Here is a 16,945-nt window from a genome sequence, read left to right on the forward strand (position 1 = left end):
ACCAGTGGATAGAGCTGGGAAGGTGACTCAGTGGTAGAGTGCTTGCCTTGCATGCATGAGGCCCTGAGTTTGATTCCTCAGCACCACATAAGCAGAAAAAGCCAGAAGTGTTGCTGTGGCTCAAGTGGTAGAGCGCTAATCTACAGCTGAAGAGCTGAGAGACAGCGCCCAGGCCCAGAGTTCAGGCCCCATGACCAACAACAACATCAAAAAAACCCAAAAAGGTACCAATATAAAATAGACACTAGTATCTTCCAAATCATATTAATAATAACTGTTATAGAAAAACAAGATAAGAAGGTATCAGTGACTCATGGCTATAATCCTACTGAAGGGGGATGAGACCTGGGGGATTGAGTAAGAAGTCAGTTTTGACAGAAAAATCTAAGGGATTCCATCTCCAATTAACCAGCTAACAGTTAGACTGGAGGGATGGCTCAAGTGTTAGAACATCTGTAATGAGCAAGCAAGCCAAGTGAGTATGCAAAAGCCCAAGTTCAAGCCCAGGTACTAGCAAGAAAAAAGTCAATCAGATTTGGGAAACACTGGGCCTAAACTTTGTTTCCTCTCAGTATGAGATATTCAGTGCTTCCAATATGTGAATTTTTAACCTTGAAGAGGTAGGGTCAAGAATGAATGATATATTTGCTAAATTTATTTGACTACATGTAGAATTCTGTCATGGAGTCCTTGCAGAACTAAGTAATCCAAGGCATGCTTTTTAAGAATGTTGGGGCATAACAGATAGTGAAAAATTCTGAAGGAAATGAAGTCATTTAGCTTAATGAAATAAAGGAAGTTTTAAAAAAAAGGTAGCATTCAAGTTGGGCAGTTAGGAATTCAGCACCAGAAAGCTTTCACAATGGCCTCTACAGGAAACAATAGCCTTTGCAATTGCCAAAGATTGGAAGTCATTACCTGACTGAGAAGCAGGGCGAGGATTCCTGGGTTGCAGCTCTGGATTGGGGCCTGGTGCCATCATGGAAGATGACATGTTTCCACCCTGGGGCATCATAACAGTGGCAGGGCTGGTCATCCTTATTAACCCTGGAAGAAAAGGTATGAAAAATTTCTACCTTTAAAAAAATCTAATTATCTTTTCACTCTCAGATATACATGTAGCTGTATCAGAGCTCCCTTATGTCATTCCATTTCCTCCTTCTTCGTATATTAGTGTTGACACTTCCATCTATACTTTATTAGCTCTTTTTTGCATATGTAACTACACTGCAGGTATTTTTGCATGTGTTTAATCTTTGCATAATTGGTAATATAATATAAATATTCTTCAGCTTCCTTTCCTACTTAGTACTATTTTTGAAGTTCATCTCTCTTGACTATTATTGCCCAGAAACATCGATCCATCCATCCTGGTGCTCCCAACTTTTTAATCTTGAAGTTTGCAATGCCATGTATTTGTTGTGAATTCTTGTGGACATGTGAGAATGTCTTAATACTATATACTTAGAATTACTAGGTTTTAGGATCTAAGCATCTTCAATTTTATTAGGTATTGCCAAATTGCTTTTAAGTGTAATTATACCAATTTATGCATTAAGTAGCAGTTTTAGAAATCCTCTTTTCTACATCTTCTTAATTTCTTATACAGACTTTTTAGAATGTAGCATTTATGTTTATGACTTTTTAGAATGTAGCATCTATGTTCATGATAATAGCTTCTCTTCTTTTCCTGTCTTGATTTTGGGCAGCAAGATTAAAATAACTTTGAAGTAAGTTTGAAACTATCTTTCTTCTTTTTCTATGCTAAGGAAGAATATGTGTATTTGTTCTTTAGAGATTTAATAAAATTTACCTGCAAGTTAAGTTTGGTGATTTATGTTTGTAATCCTAGTTTCTTGGGAGGCAGAGAATGGGAGAATTGTGGTTCAAGGCCAGGCCAGACAAAAAGTTAGTGAAGGAAACTCTACCTCAAAAAACAAAGCTCTTATGGTGGTTCACACCTGCAATCCCAGATACACAAATGGTGTAGGTAGGAAGCACCTGGTCTGACCTCAGTCTTAGGCAAAAACCTCAAGATTGTATATTAAAAATAACTAAAGCACGAATGAAAAAGGGTAAAAAAGTACAGCAGTGGAGCTCACTGCACATTGATGAAAGTGAAATACACAATTCATGGGTGGAGAGAATTCATGGAGAGAATGAGGGAACAGAAAACACTGTACAAAAGAAAACGTACTCATTACCTGACTCATGTAAATGTAATGCTTCTGTACATCACCTCTACAATAACAATAAAGTAAATTAAAAAAAAAAAAAAGCTAAAAGGGCCAGAAGTGAGGCTCAAATGGTAGAGTGCTTGACTAGCAAGTGCAAGGCCCTGAGTTTAAATCCTAGTACTGCCCCCCTCTGCAATCCCCCCAAAAATTATTTGTAAAACTACTTGGACCTGATTATGCTAACTGAATCATAGGGAACAGATTTTTTTAAATTAATTTCTTAATTTCTTATATGGTTATAGAATTTTCTATGTGCTATCCAGTCAGTTTTGGTTAAGTTACAATTTTGTTGACAGATTATACTTTGTTACCATAAAGTTATTTGTGTGACATAGCTTTTTAAATTCTTTAAAAATTAATTAATAACTCATATACGTTAAAAATGTACCCTTTAGTTTGAGGTTCTGGAAATTGAAACTAGATTTCACATAAGCTTGGCAAGCAGCATTCTAACACTTAAGCCATACTCAGAGCCCTTTTGTATTTTAGATAGGGTCTCTCTAACTTTGCTTGGGCTGGCCTTCAACTAATGGTCCTTTTACCTATGCCTCTTGGGTAGCTGGGATGCAGGCATGTACAAACACACGTGGCTTTTATTATTTTTCTAATGTATTACTTTGCTGTTCTCCTCAGTTCTGACAACTTAAATTTCCTTCTGAACACTGTAATGGCTATATCTCACACGTGTGTGTGTGTGTACGCGTGCGCGCGCCCATGCCAGTACTAGGGCCTGGGCATTGTCCTTGAACACTGTAATGGCTATATCTCGTGTGTGTGTGTGTGTGTGTGTGTGTGTGTGTGTGTGTGTGTGTGTGTGTGTGTGTGTGTGTGTGTGTGTGTGTGTGTGTGTGTGTGTGTGTGTGTGTGTGTGTCTGTGTGTGTCTGTGTGTGTCTGTGTGTGTCTGTGTGTACGCGTGCGCGCGCCCATGCCAGTACTAGGGCCTGGGCATTGTCCTTGAGCTTTTTTGCTCAAGACTAATGCTCTACCACTTGAGCTACAGCTCCATGTTCAGCTTTATTGGAGGCATGAGTCTTAGCATTTTCTTGCCTGGGTTGGCTTTGAACCATGATCCTCAGATCTCAGTCTCATGAGTAGCCAGGATTATAAGCATGAGCCATCAGCACCCAGCTAGATTATCTGTTTTCATCATACCCTTCCTCTCTATCCTCATCTCCTGGTTTAGATGTTATACATTCTGTTATTCTACTGACATCTTTAAAATATCAAGAGATGAGCTCAGTGTGATGGCGCACATCTGTAATCACAGTTACTTGAGAGACAGAGTAAGGTCAAGGTCCAAGGCTAGAGTGGGCAAAAGCTTAAACCCTATCTAAAGACAAACTAAAAGCAAAGGACTGGGACATGGTTCAAGTAGTAGAGTGCTTGCCTAGCAAGTATGAGGCTTTGAGTCCCATTCCCAGTACCACACACACAAAAAAGTCAACAGTTAAACCTGACTTAAAGTCTAATGACAACATATGATTACCACTATTACTAAATAAGTCAATACTTATTTAGATTTACCCCATGTTTACCAATTATTTAGCTCACCATTCCTTCTTAGATCTTATATCTTCCATCTTAGGTTCAACTTTCTTCTTCCTGAAGTACATCCTTGAGTAGTTCAATTAGCAAGGGTCTGTTAATAGTAAATTCTCTTAGTCTCTGTGAAAGATCTTTATTTCTTTCTACTCATGATAGAACAGCTAGGCTTAAAATTCTAGGCTGCTAACTATTTCCTCAGGACTTGAAAATACTATTTTTATATTTTCAGGTTTTGAAAGCTCTGGTTGAGAAATTAGGAAAAAATCAGCTATGAATCAGAGAGCTTCTCCTTTGTAAATAATGTGTCTTTTCTTTTGGATTGCCTCTAACATTCTTATTTTTTTTTGAGACAGGATCTCATTATATAGACTAGTCTTGAACCTGTAAACCTTCTGCCTCAGAATCTTGAGTACAGGGATTACACAAGAGTAAACTACCATTCCTGGATTTAACATATTTTTTGTTTTACATATTCTGTACTGTGTTTAAGTGTGGATTTGTATTCATTTGTAGGCCTTCTGCAAATGCAGGATTAGTGGTCTTCTGATACTGAGGACTTATGTCATTTTTATCAGTTCTGGAAATCTTTAACATATTCCCTTTTGTCCCTTCTCAGAATTTCTTTATCTTCTTCTTCTGGAGGTTTTTGTTTTGGGCCATACTAGGATTTGAACTCAGCCTTAAATTTATAGGCAGGAGCTCTACCATTTGAGTTATATCACCTGAGTTATATCACCTGTTGTTCTGTTGTTGTTGTTATTGTTTTGTCAATTGTAGAGCTTGAACTCTGGGCCTGAGCACTGTTCCTCAGCTCTTCAACTCAAAATGAGTGCTCTACCACTTGAGCCACAGCACCACTCCTATTTTCTGGTGGTTAATTGAAGAGAAGAGTCTCATGGGCTTTCCTGCCTGGGCTGGCTTTGAACTGTGATCCTCAAATCTCAGCCTCCTGAGTAGCTAGAATTACAGGCATGAGCCAACGATGCCTAGCTATCACCTGCTTTTTGCTTTAGTCTTGTTTTTTTTTCCTGGGCCATGATCCTTCTATTTATATCTCCTACATAGATCAGATGACAGAATTATACTGCCTTTTTACTACTACCTTTTAACTGATAGAGATGAGGTCTTATGAACTTTTTGACTGGGCTGATCTCAAACTGTTATCCTTCTGATCTCAACCTCATAAGTAACTAGGATTACAGGCATGAGCCAGTACATACAGTTGTGTGTGTGTGTGCAGCACGTGCACGCATGCACACATGTGTGCATGCTGGTAGTAGAGCTTAAATTCAGAGCCTTGTACTCTCCTTTGGCTTTTTCACTTAAGCTTGGCATTTTACCACTTGAACCACATCTCCAACTTTCTGAAATCTTTTTATTATTATTATTATTGGTTGTGGGACTTGAACTCGGGCCTGGGAACTGCCCCTGAGCTGGTATGATCAAGGCTAGCACTCTACCACTTGAGCCACAGTGCCACTTCCAATTTTTGAGTGGTTAATTGGAGAAAAGATCTTACCAGGACTTTTCTGCACAGGCTGGCTTTGAACCGAAATCCTCAGATCTCAGACTCCTGAGTGGCTAGGATTACAGGTGGTGTAAGTCACCAGTGCCCAGCATGAGCTTTTTTTTTTTTTTTTTTTTTGTCAGTCATGGGGCTTGAACTTTGGGTTTGGGCGCTGTTCCTCAGCTCTTCAGCTCAAGGTTAACGCTCTACCACTTGAGCCACAGCGCCACTTCCGGTTTTCTGGTGATTTATTAGAGATAAGAGTTTCACAGGCTTTCCTGCCTGGGCTGGCTTTGAACCGTGATCCTCAGATCTCAGCCTCCTGAGTAGCTAGGATTATAGGCGTGAGCTACCAGTGCCCAGCAGCATGAGCTCTTTTTAAACATATGTTAAACTTTATCATTTTATCCTTTATATCTCTTGACCTTTTTTGTTTCTGCACATACTGGGCTTAAACTTGGGGCTTCACAATCTTGTTTAGCAGTTTCCATTCAAACTGGTGTTTTGCCACTTGTGTGGCACTCCACTGCAGCTTTTTGCTGGCTAACTGGACATAAGAGTCTCATGGACTTTTCTGCCTGAGCTGGCTTCAGTCCTCAGATCTCAGGCTCCTGAGTAGTTAGGATTACAGGCAACCAGCCCTGGTAGTTATCTTTACCACTGTCTTCGTGAAATAACTAAGGATGTTTACAGGTAACCAAGGACAGAAAATATTAGGTGGTTTGGACTAGAAGTTAACACCAGACCCAGATTTTGGGCTCGCATGCTAGGCTCCTTTTGCTTCTGCCCCTCATTCTCCTAGCAGTGGCAACAAGTCCCTTAGATAGCAAATCTACCTGCCTTATTCACAGTTTTACTACATGGCAATTTGACCCAGCATACTTAAAAAATGCTAAATTTTTTTAAAAGCAAAGGAAATTTCAAAATACAAATTTTAAGTGCTTGCATGTACATTACACAGCTTAGTAGATGTAGAGAAGTTCTCAGTCAGTCCTGGATCATTGTCAGTTGTGTTTAAATTATTATGAAATTGAGTGTTTTAATTTTGTGAAAATTTGACTCCAAAAGCTAATGGTGTCCAAAATGCAAGGCAAAAATTATGGTAATCCTCCTAACCAACAAGAGAATATGATATGCTTAACTGAAATGATAAAGGGGGAATTTTAAGATTTGTTGCAGGTAGTATATGTTTCTTAGTAGAAACTGGGTGGTGGTTATGGGAAAAATGAATCAAGTATCTGTAGTATTCAAGACATTAGAGCATGAAATAGATTGAGTTTTTGGTTAGCAGTTATCAATGCATACAACAGTAATTCTTGTGGCAATAATGTAGCCCGTGGTTGCAAGTTACATATACTCAGACCTACTGACCTATTGTTCTGGTATAGGTAAACCTGAGTGGTTTTAGAATACTGAGCTCTGAGCATTCACAGCATTTTCTCAACAGTAGTTTCATAGGTGCCATATACTTGTAGATATCAAAGAGTCTACTGTAACTTCTCACTGAGCTGACTTAACACCTGGTCAGACTTCTGTGGGGGAATTATACCCATGTGCAAAGCACAGGGTGGGTATTTTCCATCTACTATGTGGTATTCCACATCAACCTATCAGGAACTCAAGAAATGTTTTTCTTTTTTTGATTTTTTTGGGTCCGGTCATGGGGCCTGAACTCTGGGCCTGGGCGCTGTCCCTCAGCTTTTCAGCTCAAGGCTAGCACTCTACCACTTGAGCCACAGCACCACTTCTAGCTTTTTTCTTTTTTGTTTATGTGGTGCTGAGGAATCAAACCCAGGGCCTTGAGCATGCAAGGCATGCTCTACCACTGAGCCACCTTCCCAGCCCTCAAGAAATGTTTGCTGCATAGGAGGGCTCATCTACATTCAAGCATGAGCTTAACAGATTGTAGGTATATTATCATCTAATTTTAACTCCGATAAAGTTTAAGTAGCTTGAGTTAACAAGTAAATGCAGTGTCAGGATACAAACTGAGTTCCAATTCTCTAGCCAAGTCCTCAGCTACAGTTTAGAAAAGCAGCTTATAAACTGAATTCCTCTGCTGCTTTTCTTCAAGAGCTACTGTGGTAAGCAGGAGTGGAGTGACAGTACAGTTTCAGGCTTCTACTCTGCTTCCAACAGCAGCTGTGCTTTTCTGTTTTATTTAAATGAAAGGCTGTATGGCTGAACAGCTTTGAAAGCTCTTGGTGTAATGACAAGAGCACTGAACTAGGAGTGAGGACATCTGTGATACTAGTATACTGTTATCTGTGCCTGGACAAGTGCTTTTTCTATGAGTTCCACAGCTCTCTCAGCTTTAAATGAGAAAGCCATCCTGATTCTAATATCCCATGAATGATGGAATACTGAGTTCAACCTCTGAAGAAGAAATATCAGGATTGATAAAAAAAGGAAGAAAATAATTTATAACGTTCTCAAAAAAAAATACTTGAGACAGTCTTGCTATGTACCCAGGCTTATCTCAAATTTGTAATCCTGGGCTGGGAATGTGGCTTAGTGGTAGAGTGCTTGACTAGCATGCATGAAGCCATGGGTTTGATTCCTCAGTACCACATAAACAGAAAAGGCCAGAAGTGGCACTGTGACTCAAGGGGCAGAGTGCTAGCCTTGAACAAAAGGAGCTCAGGGACAGTACCCAGGCCCTGAATTCAAGCCCCAGGATTGGCCAAAAACAAAACAAAACAAAACAAAAAAAACATTGTAATCCTTTTGCCTCTGTCTCCCATGTGCTGAGATTATAGGCATGTACCACCACGGCTGCTCTCTCAAATTCTAAATCTATGAAAACATATATTCTCCCATATAAATATACAAATTCCACACAAGCACATAAGAAATTAGCCAAAATTTTCAGACTCAGAGAAAGTGGGACTTGGAGAGCTACATTCTCCATTATACTATAAAAGCCTTGAGGGTTTCTGTTCAGGAGTTCATTTCTATTTTCAACTCATCATAGGTTACTCAACAGTATCTCAATAAATGTTTATTGCATGGCTCAATGTTCATTAACCTTTAAGGAAAATAATTCAAAGACACTATGTTTTATGCTTGGTGACCCAAGTGTTCTTGGAATAACTCATGTCTTACTTTCCTGGTTTAGTTGACAGAGATAAGTATGCCATAACATCCCTCCACACCAACTCCCTCCACCACACATATCTTGCAGGACTTGGATGATCAGACCTTAACAAATAGAGTCGAAAAAGGAAATTAGTTAAAATATCATATAATCGAGTGGGTCTCACCTGGACCACCTGCCATAGGAAATCCTGCCTCCATTCTAATGGAATTTCCAGCTGCCATGGGTCCATTCATTCTCACATCTTGGCTTCGGTTCTGAGTCAAAGCCAGGTTGATAGCACCTTCCCCTGAAAATGACAGTCATTATAAAATAGAAATAATAAGATGCAAATTTTGTTTAAAGACAGGTACACATGAGTTTTACTTGTCTGTTTTTTTGTTTTTGTTTTGTTTTGTTTTTTATTGGTTGTGGGGCTTGAACTCTGGGCTTGGGCGCTATCCCTCAGCTCTAGGTGAGCGCTCTACTGCTTGAGCCACAGTGCCACTTCCATACTTCCTACTTGTCTGTTTTTAAGGGAATATGTTAAATTTATCACCACAAAAAAGGTAGGGCAGGGCTGGGAAGGTGGCTCAGTGGTAGAGTGCTTGCCTTGCATGCTCAAGGCCCTGGGTTCGATTCCTCAGCACCACATAAGCAAAAAGAAAAAAGCCAGAAGTGGCGCTGTGGCTCAAGTGGTAGGGCGCTAGCCTTGAGCTGAAGAGCTGAGGGACAGCACCCAGGCCCAGAGTTCAGGCCCAACGACCGGACCCAAAAAAAAAAAAAAAAAAAAAAAAAAGGTAGGGCAATCCTACATGGATTTTGAGGGCACTAGATAATACTTATATAGTTCAGGATAGCCTTGAACTCAAGATGCTTCTGCCTCTACTTCTTGAGTGCTGGGATTACAAGAATGTGTCAATGACTTTCCACACAGCTTAAGACTCAATGAGTCTTTGGTCAACCTATATGAACAGGTTTACTTATATAAGGAGATTACAACCATTTCTCACTTATAATAGGTCAACTGGTCAATCATTAGTGAGGCTTAGTATCATGGAGAACTTAGAATTCTTAATATATATTTTCAACCAGTTCACCAATTGTAGTATGTCAGTGTATACTTATGTGTAAGAGAACTGTAGAGAAACATCCTCAGATGCTTTCAAGATCCCAAATTTTGGAAATTTATGTGAGAACATATCTGTGAGAAAAAATACCAATTTCCTTTCAATAACTTCAACATGAAAAGATTTCCAGCAAAGAAGTTCATATGAAAACAGAGTATATGGTTGGTTGCTACTAATCTATCTTTGTGATACTTGGTAAAACTAGTTAATTGTATAGCTTTCAGTATTGCTTATTCTAAGCATGTGCTCCACCAACGAGCTATATCTTTCTCTCTTGTAAGGTTTCATTTATTTATTTTGCTTCAATGATGCATTAACTATTTTTAGAACTGAAAGCCAATATATTGAGTTCCAGAGAGAATCCAATAGCCATTTACAACATAAGTTACATTTGCCTTTTTCTCCTTTAGCATCCTGTATAAAGTTTTAATGTTTACAAAGTTTTTCTCATTTAAATGTCACAAAACTCTAGAAGGTGGTCACTGTAATTCTAACTGAGACCTTACACATATAGGCAACTTAAATTTTACTTGGTCCAAAGATAAAACGGTCACTGAAATAAGTTTCAGAATGCTTCTTGCACTTACTCCATATTTTAATATTGTTGCTATGGAAGACATACCACCACCTTGTGGACAGTTAAATATAGCTAGCCTTTTCCTGAGTAGTTAAAACTGCATATGCCAACCTTGTCCCTATAATAGTCTTGGTTTTTCAGTCCAAAGATAAAGCAGAAAGCTAAGAGAGGCACAGGGCAGTCTCCATTGCATAGTCAGCTTTTAGTGTGTACTTTAACAAAGGAAGTTCATAAGGAACAATGTCTTTAAGGGAACAATCACTAAAGTCTATAATATGCTCTGACATGCTTACAGGAGTAGTCAAGAGTAGGAGACTAAATAATCTTAGTTGCTATTGCCTGTCTTGGGGCACAACAATCTACAGTCCATTGCACAAAATATGTATTAATTCTGATGATGATAATTTCAGCTGCTAAGGTTTCATTGAACATGTTGGTTTTAAACCAAGTCAGTTCTACTACAGTCAGGCCTGAAGTGGAAGGGAAGGCTGGAATCTCTGGTTGCCAACTTGTTTGCATCAGCACAGAAGGGAGAGGATTCTACTATACTGTGCCATCCAAAGAGAAGAAAGCCGGATGCCAGTGGCTCACACCTGTAATCCTAGTTACTCAGGAGGCTGAGATCTGAGGATCATGGTTCAAAGCCAGTCCAGGCAGAAAAGGCTGTGAGACTCTTATCTCCAATTAACCACCAGAAAACTGAAGTGGCACTGTGGCTCAAGTGATAGAGCACTTGCCTTGAGCTGAGCTCAGGGATAGAGCCCAGGCCCAGAGTTCAAGCCCAATGACAGACCAAAAAAAAAAAAAAAAGAGCAGTTGAAAAGTCATTCTCGTGAAAATATAAGAAAGTGAATACTGTTACAAAATAGTTGTTCAGGCTCTTTCAATTTGATAGATAAACTATTAAAGCCTATTCAATAATGGGAAGCTATTAAAGTCAGACATTCTTAAAAGACAAATTAGTTCCTGGCTGGGTTACCAATAAATTCAAAATCTAAGAATAATCACCAAAATTAGGCAAAGGACTGGATGGACTCTGAAGCTATGAAAGTTGAAGAACATCAGGACCCAATTATAATTACAATCCTCTCTCTCTCTCTCTTTCTCTCTCTCTTAGGGAGCTAGGATTACAGGTATGAGTCACAGACTCCCGGAATCCCTCTTTATCCCAAGATAGTACAGGTGAAGCACAGGTTACACAAACTACTTGGCATTCTGAAACTTCAAAATAAAGGAATAGCTAGGCACTTGTGGCTCACACTTATAATCCTAGCTACTGAGAATAAGATCTGAGGATTGCGGCTCAAAGCCTAGGCAGGAAAGTCTATGAGACTCTTATCTCCAATTAACTAGGAGAAAACCGGAAGTGGCACTGTAGTTCAAGTGGTCGAGTGCTAGCCTTGAGCTAAAGAGCTCAGGGACAGCACCTAGGCTCTGAGTTCAATTCCTATGACCAAAAAAAAAAAAAAAAAAAGAGTAAAGAAATAGATAAAAACAGCTGGGTGCCAGTGGCTCACACCTGTAATCCTAGCTACTCAGGCTGAGATCTGAGGATCTCAGTTCAAGGCTAGCCCGGGCAGGAAAGGCCCTGAAACTCTTATCTCCAATAAACCACCAGAAAACCAGAAGTGGCAGTGTAGCTCAAGTGGTAGAGTGCTAGCCTTGAGCTGAAGAGCTGAGGGACAGCGCTCAGGCCGAGTTCAAGCTCCACAACCAACAACAAAAAAGAAATAGATAAAACAGCATTGGAAACCATGCTATATTCCACTGTTGTTACATTTTGGTCCACAAAGGCACAAGTAAAGTTAAAAGACCTTCAATCTGAACGGAGAGAATCCCTAGATCCCGCAGCTGCTGGTTGTTGCTCTGAGCCAGGATCCGTAATCGCTCCGCTGCTTCCCGGGGGATGTTGAATGTTACACGCACACTGTTCCAAGGCTCAACCTTCTGTACCTTTAGCTTGCTGGATTCTTAGTCATAAAGGAAAGAGTAATATTAGCAATTTTGCACTGACCAGAATGTGCACAACTAAAATACAAATGAAAGAGTAACAGAAAAAAATCAACACCAGTTTGGACTGAATTTAGGCTTTGGCATTAAGATAGACTTCAAATCTAATCCCTGAATTGCCATATTAAGTATACAGATGACCATGAATAACTCAGTTCTTTCTGCAGTTTACATTTCTCTTCTCTAAGCCTAGGCAAGCACTCTACCATTAAGCCACATTCCTAGCCCATGTCAGAAGGATATTGAGTTAAAGGCTGAGCTACATAGTAAAGATTCTGTCCCAAAAACCCAGTCAAAACCAAACTAATCTTGTGAGTACATAAGATAATACATACAAAAAATTAAAAAACTTAGCAAAGTACATGACACACAGGGCACTGAAAAAAATAGGAGTGAAAAGGTGTGAAGAACAGATGTTAAGTTTAAATGAACAAAATCAGATTTACTTTTGGACTCAGTTAAATGTATACAAATTGAGAAGCTGAGAACATGTTAGCCACAAATTTCAAATGAAATTCTAGGGCTGGGAAGGTGGTTCAGTGGTAGAGTGCTTGCTTTGCATGCATAAGGCCCTGGGTTCGATTCCTCAGTACCACATAAGCAGGGAAAAAAAAGCCAGAAGTGGCACTGTGACTTAAGCGGTAGAGTGCTAGCCTTGAGCTGAAAGGCTGAGGGACAGTGCCCAGGCCCAGAGCTCAGGCCCCACGACCGGAACCCCCCCCCCCCAAAAAAAAAAGAAAAAAGAAATTCTACAGAAATACTGGATACAAAAAAAAAAAAGATGGGGCTGGGAAGGTGGCTCAGTGGTAGAGCACTTGCCTTGCATGCATGAGGCCCTGGGTTTGATTCCCCAGCACCACAAAAGCAAAGAGAAAAAAAGCTGGAAGTGGCGTTGTAGCTCAAGTGGTAGAGCACTAGCCTTGAGCTGAAGAGCTGAGGGACAGCGCCCAGGCCCAGAGTTCAGGCCCCACAACCAATAAAAAAAAAAAAAAAAAAAACAGACAAAAAAAAAAAAAAAAAAGAAAAGAAGACTGGGGAGGATGCTGCTATCTGAGGATCACAGTTTGAAGGAAGCCAGCCCAGGCAGAAAAGTCCCTGGGAGACTCTTCTCTCCAATTAACCACTCAAAAACCAGAAGTGGCACTATGGCTCAAGTGCTAGCCTTGATCACAAAGAGGCTCAGGGACAGCACTCAAACCCTGAGTTCAAGCCCCACAACCAACAAAGAAAAAAATACTGGATGTGGATTGCCAACTGTAATCCAACCTACCCAGAAGGCTGAGTTCTGGGGGTCATGGTTCAAAGCCAGACAGGGCACTAAGGTCCATGAAACTCTTATTTCAAATTAGCCACACACAAAAAAACTCTGAAGTGGAGCTATGGCTCAAGTGGTAAAACACTAGCTTTGAGCAAAAGCTCCGGGACAGTGCCTAGGCCCTAAGTTTAAGTACCAAGACTGGAACACAAAACAAATAAACAAACAAAAAAGGGCACTAAAAAGGTTTAGTCTTTTAAAAAAAATTTTTGGTCATGGTGCTTGAACTTGCAGCCTGGGTGCTTTCCCTGAGCCCTTTTGCTGAAAGCTAGCACTTGATCCCTTTGAGCCACAGTGACACTTCTGGTTCAGTTTTCTGATGGTTAAATGCAGATAAGAGTTTCATAGACTTTGCTGCCTGGGCTGGCTGTGAACCTTGATCCTCACATCTCAGCCTCCTAAGTAAGTAGGAATGAGCCACCAGCACCTGGCTTTCTCTTAACCTTCTGTAAAATGTTTTGCTATTTTCTCTCTCCAAAATAAATATTTTTAAATTCCCCTATTTAAATATTCACTTAGCATCTCTGTACAAGATATTCATAGAAACAAGACAAACACTTCTTCCAATGTTCTATAATGCTTAAATTTAAGGAGGGTTTAATTTTAAGTTGACTCTCTATGTTGTTGCTGTTTAAAATCCTTTCCTGCCGGGCGCCAGTGGCTCATGCCTGTAATCCTAGCTACTCAGGAGGCTGAGATCTGAGGATTGCGGTTCAAAGCCATCCTGGGCAGGAAAGACCATGAGACTCCTATCTCCAATAAACACTAGAAAACCAGAAGTGGCGCTGTAGCACAAGTGGTAGAGTGCTTGCCTTGAGCTGAAGAGCTCAGGGACAGCGTCCAGGCCCAGAGTTCAAACCCCACAACTGATAAAAAAATAAAAATAAAATAAAATCTTTTCCTACTCTAAGGCTAAGAGGTGTAGCTCAGTGATAAGAGTACTTTCCTAGCAAGCATGAGGCCCTGTGTTCAATCCCTAACACTAACATGAACAAAGTTTCCACTAAAACACACTAAACTGAAGGGCAAGAAACAATATAAATTTGGAAAATAACTATCACAGGATTGAAAAGAATATTTTAGAATCACAGCAATTCTACAAAGTCAATGCAAGCTTCATGACATTCTTTTGAAAGACACAAAAGCTAATCTATTACTGGGAAAATTATCCATATGAAAAAAAGTATTCTACCTAATAGCATAATAAAAATTAAATGAAACTGGGAGCCGGTGGCTCACGCCTGTACTCCTAGCTATTCAGGAGGCTGAGTAGATCACAGTTTAAAGCCAACCCTGGGTAGAAACTCCAAACTCTGTGAGATTCTTACCTCCAATAAACCACTAGAAAACCGAAGTGGTTGCCTTGAGCTAAAGAACACAGGGAAAGTGCCCAGGCCCAGAGTTCAAGCTCCACAACCAAAAAAAAAAAAAAAAAAATTAGGGCTGGGAAGGTGGCTCAGTGGTAGAGTGCTTGCCTTGCATGTATGAGGCCCTGGGTTCAATTCCTCAGCACAACATAAACAGAAAAAGCCAGAAGTGGTGCTGTGGCTCAAGTGTTAGAGTGCTAGCCCTGAGCTGAAGAGCTGAGGGACAGTGCCCAGGCTCAGAGTTCAGGCCCCAGCACTGACAAAATAAATAAATACATACATACATACATAAATGAAAAAAGCCTTTTATTAAAACTCTTAGAAGAAAATATATGGCAAAATTTCCTATCACTGGATTTGGCCAGGGGTTTATCAAGTATGACATCAAAAGCAAGAAAAGAAAAAAAAAATAGAAAAATTAGAGCCAGGCACAAGTAGTTCATGTCTGTAATCCTAGCTACTCAGGAGGCTGAGATTTGAGGATCTCAATTTGAAATAAGCCCAGGCAGAAAAGTCTGTGAGACTCTTACCTCCAATTAATCAACAAATGGAGAGGTGGCTTAAGTGGTAGTACGACTTGAGTGAAAAGCTAAAGGACAGTGCCCAGGCCCTGACTTCAAGCCCCAAGTACCAGTACAAAAAGTAAACAAAAAAAATCAACACCTTGGGCTGGTAATGTGGCTTAGTGGTAAAGTGTTTGCCTAGTATGCATGAAGCCCTGGGTTCCATTCCTCAGCACCACATAAACAGAAAAAGCCAGAAATGGCACTGTGGCTCAGGTGGCAGATTGCTAGCTCTGAGCAAAAGCAGCTCAGGGACAGTGCCCTGGCCCTGAGTTTAAGCCCCAGGATTGGCAAAAAAAAAAAAAAAAAAAAAAAATCAACGCCTCAATGCTAAAGTTGATTAACATCCAGCTGCAGGCAGGATCCAAGAGGCTAGCAATTAGTGACCGCTGGCCTAAAATTTAAGGAAACAAATTTAAATTACATTACAAGCAGACTTATAGAATAATGGAATTTTCTAGTCTTCAAGGAGCTTTACAGATCGAGTTTAACGTTGTCTTTCATAGATAAGAAAATTAAGACCAGAGAGTTTCAAACAATAAATAGATTTGGGCCTTGATCACTAGGGTAAACAAAGCTTTCTATGTTAAGCAATACTTTTCTAGTTCAATTATACCATCTACTTAAAATTCTCATTAAAAAAATTATAAAATTACAATGTTGCACTTAAACTCAGACCTTCACTATAATATTTACTTTGCAAAACTGAAGGTAACCACAAAGGAGCATATATTTTAAAAACAGTAATGGGAAGGAAACAAGAGTTAAAGCAAATTACCCATGTGTAACAAATTGGGCACATTCTTCAATATTGCATCCAATTTCCATTTGAAGTCCTTATCATCTATATTTCCTTTGAAGGCTACAAAAATTGTGGAATCTTCCAAAATATTGTCACTTTTTGTGTCATCATCTTCTAGTCCAGAATCAAAATCCATCTCTGAGTCTTCCACTGTTGATGAACACAAGGAAGTATAGATGTCTTCTAAGTTTGGAAGGTCATCCAAAACCATGGTGCATATTATTCCAGAAGCATATGCAAAGTGGACAATGAAAGAACCTTTGAAAAGAGGAGAGGATGCAAAAACGTATTACAATTTATTATTATATATTTAATAATATAGTTTCTGTGGAAACTAGCTTATTTGCTAAATAATAACACATTAAAAGTACAAGAAATTACAAAGAAACTAAATTATTTTCATCAAGTTATTCTATATAAGGGCCAGCTGTGCCTTTCACTTGTGTACAACACCCACCTGAATACAACACTAAATAAACAGTATGGTAAGAACCACAACAGGCTCAGCTACAACTAAAGAGCACAGTCCCTAGTCTTGGCAGATCCCAATATTAGAATCCACAAAGAAGTCTCTCCAACTCTTGTTTTGTGTTTTTTTTTTGGTCGGTCATGGGGCTTGAACTCTGGTACTGGGCACTGTCCCCGAGTTCTTCAGCAAGGCTAGTGCTCTACCACTTTGAGCCACAGCACCACTTCTGGGGTGGTTGTTTTTTTTGTTTTGTTTTTTTCCTTTTTTCTGGGGGTTAATTGGAGATAAGAGTCTCACAGACTTTCCTGCCTGGGCTGGTTTTGAACCATTATCCACAGATTTCAGC

The 16,945-nt window shown here is 39.7% G+C and overlaps 1 protein-coding gene across 9 annotated transcripts in view; it reads right to left on the bottom strand.

Annotated features, from left to right (window-relative positions):
* Nucleotides 1-16,945, bottom strand: part of Ncoa6 (nuclear receptor coactivator 6) — a 95,597-nt gene that overhangs the window by 47,723 nt on the left and 30,929 nt on the right. For 8 of the 9 annotated variants that reach the window (XM_070007107.1, XM_070007108.1, XM_070007111.1 and 5 more), the window contains 4 exons: nt 16,107-16,388; nt 11,888-12,043; nt 8,554-8,676; nt 919-1,047 (listed from right to left, as the gene is read on the bottom strand). In XM_070007107.1, coding sequence (XP_069863208.1) covers nt 919-1,047; nt 8,554-8,676; nt 11,888-12,043; nt 16,107-16,341 — 643 coding nt within the window. In that variant the 5' untranslated portion in view covers nt 16,342-16,388. Of the gene's footprint in view, nt 1-918; nt 1,048-3,789; nt 4,926-8,553; nt 8,677-11,887; nt 12,044-16,106; nt 16,389-16,945 lie in introns of those variants that run through there. The other variant, XM_070007114.1, reaches the window with a different exon arrangement.

Source organism: Dipodomys merriami, unplaced genomic scaffold, assembly GCF_024711535.1.
Source record: "Dipodomys merriami isolate MVZ:Mamm:240054 unplaced genomic scaffold, mDipMer1.0.p SCAF_7, whole genome shotgun sequence".
Classification (NCBI taxonomy): Eukaryota; Metazoa; Chordata; class Mammalia; order Rodentia; family Heteromyidae; genus Dipodomys; species Dipodomys merriami.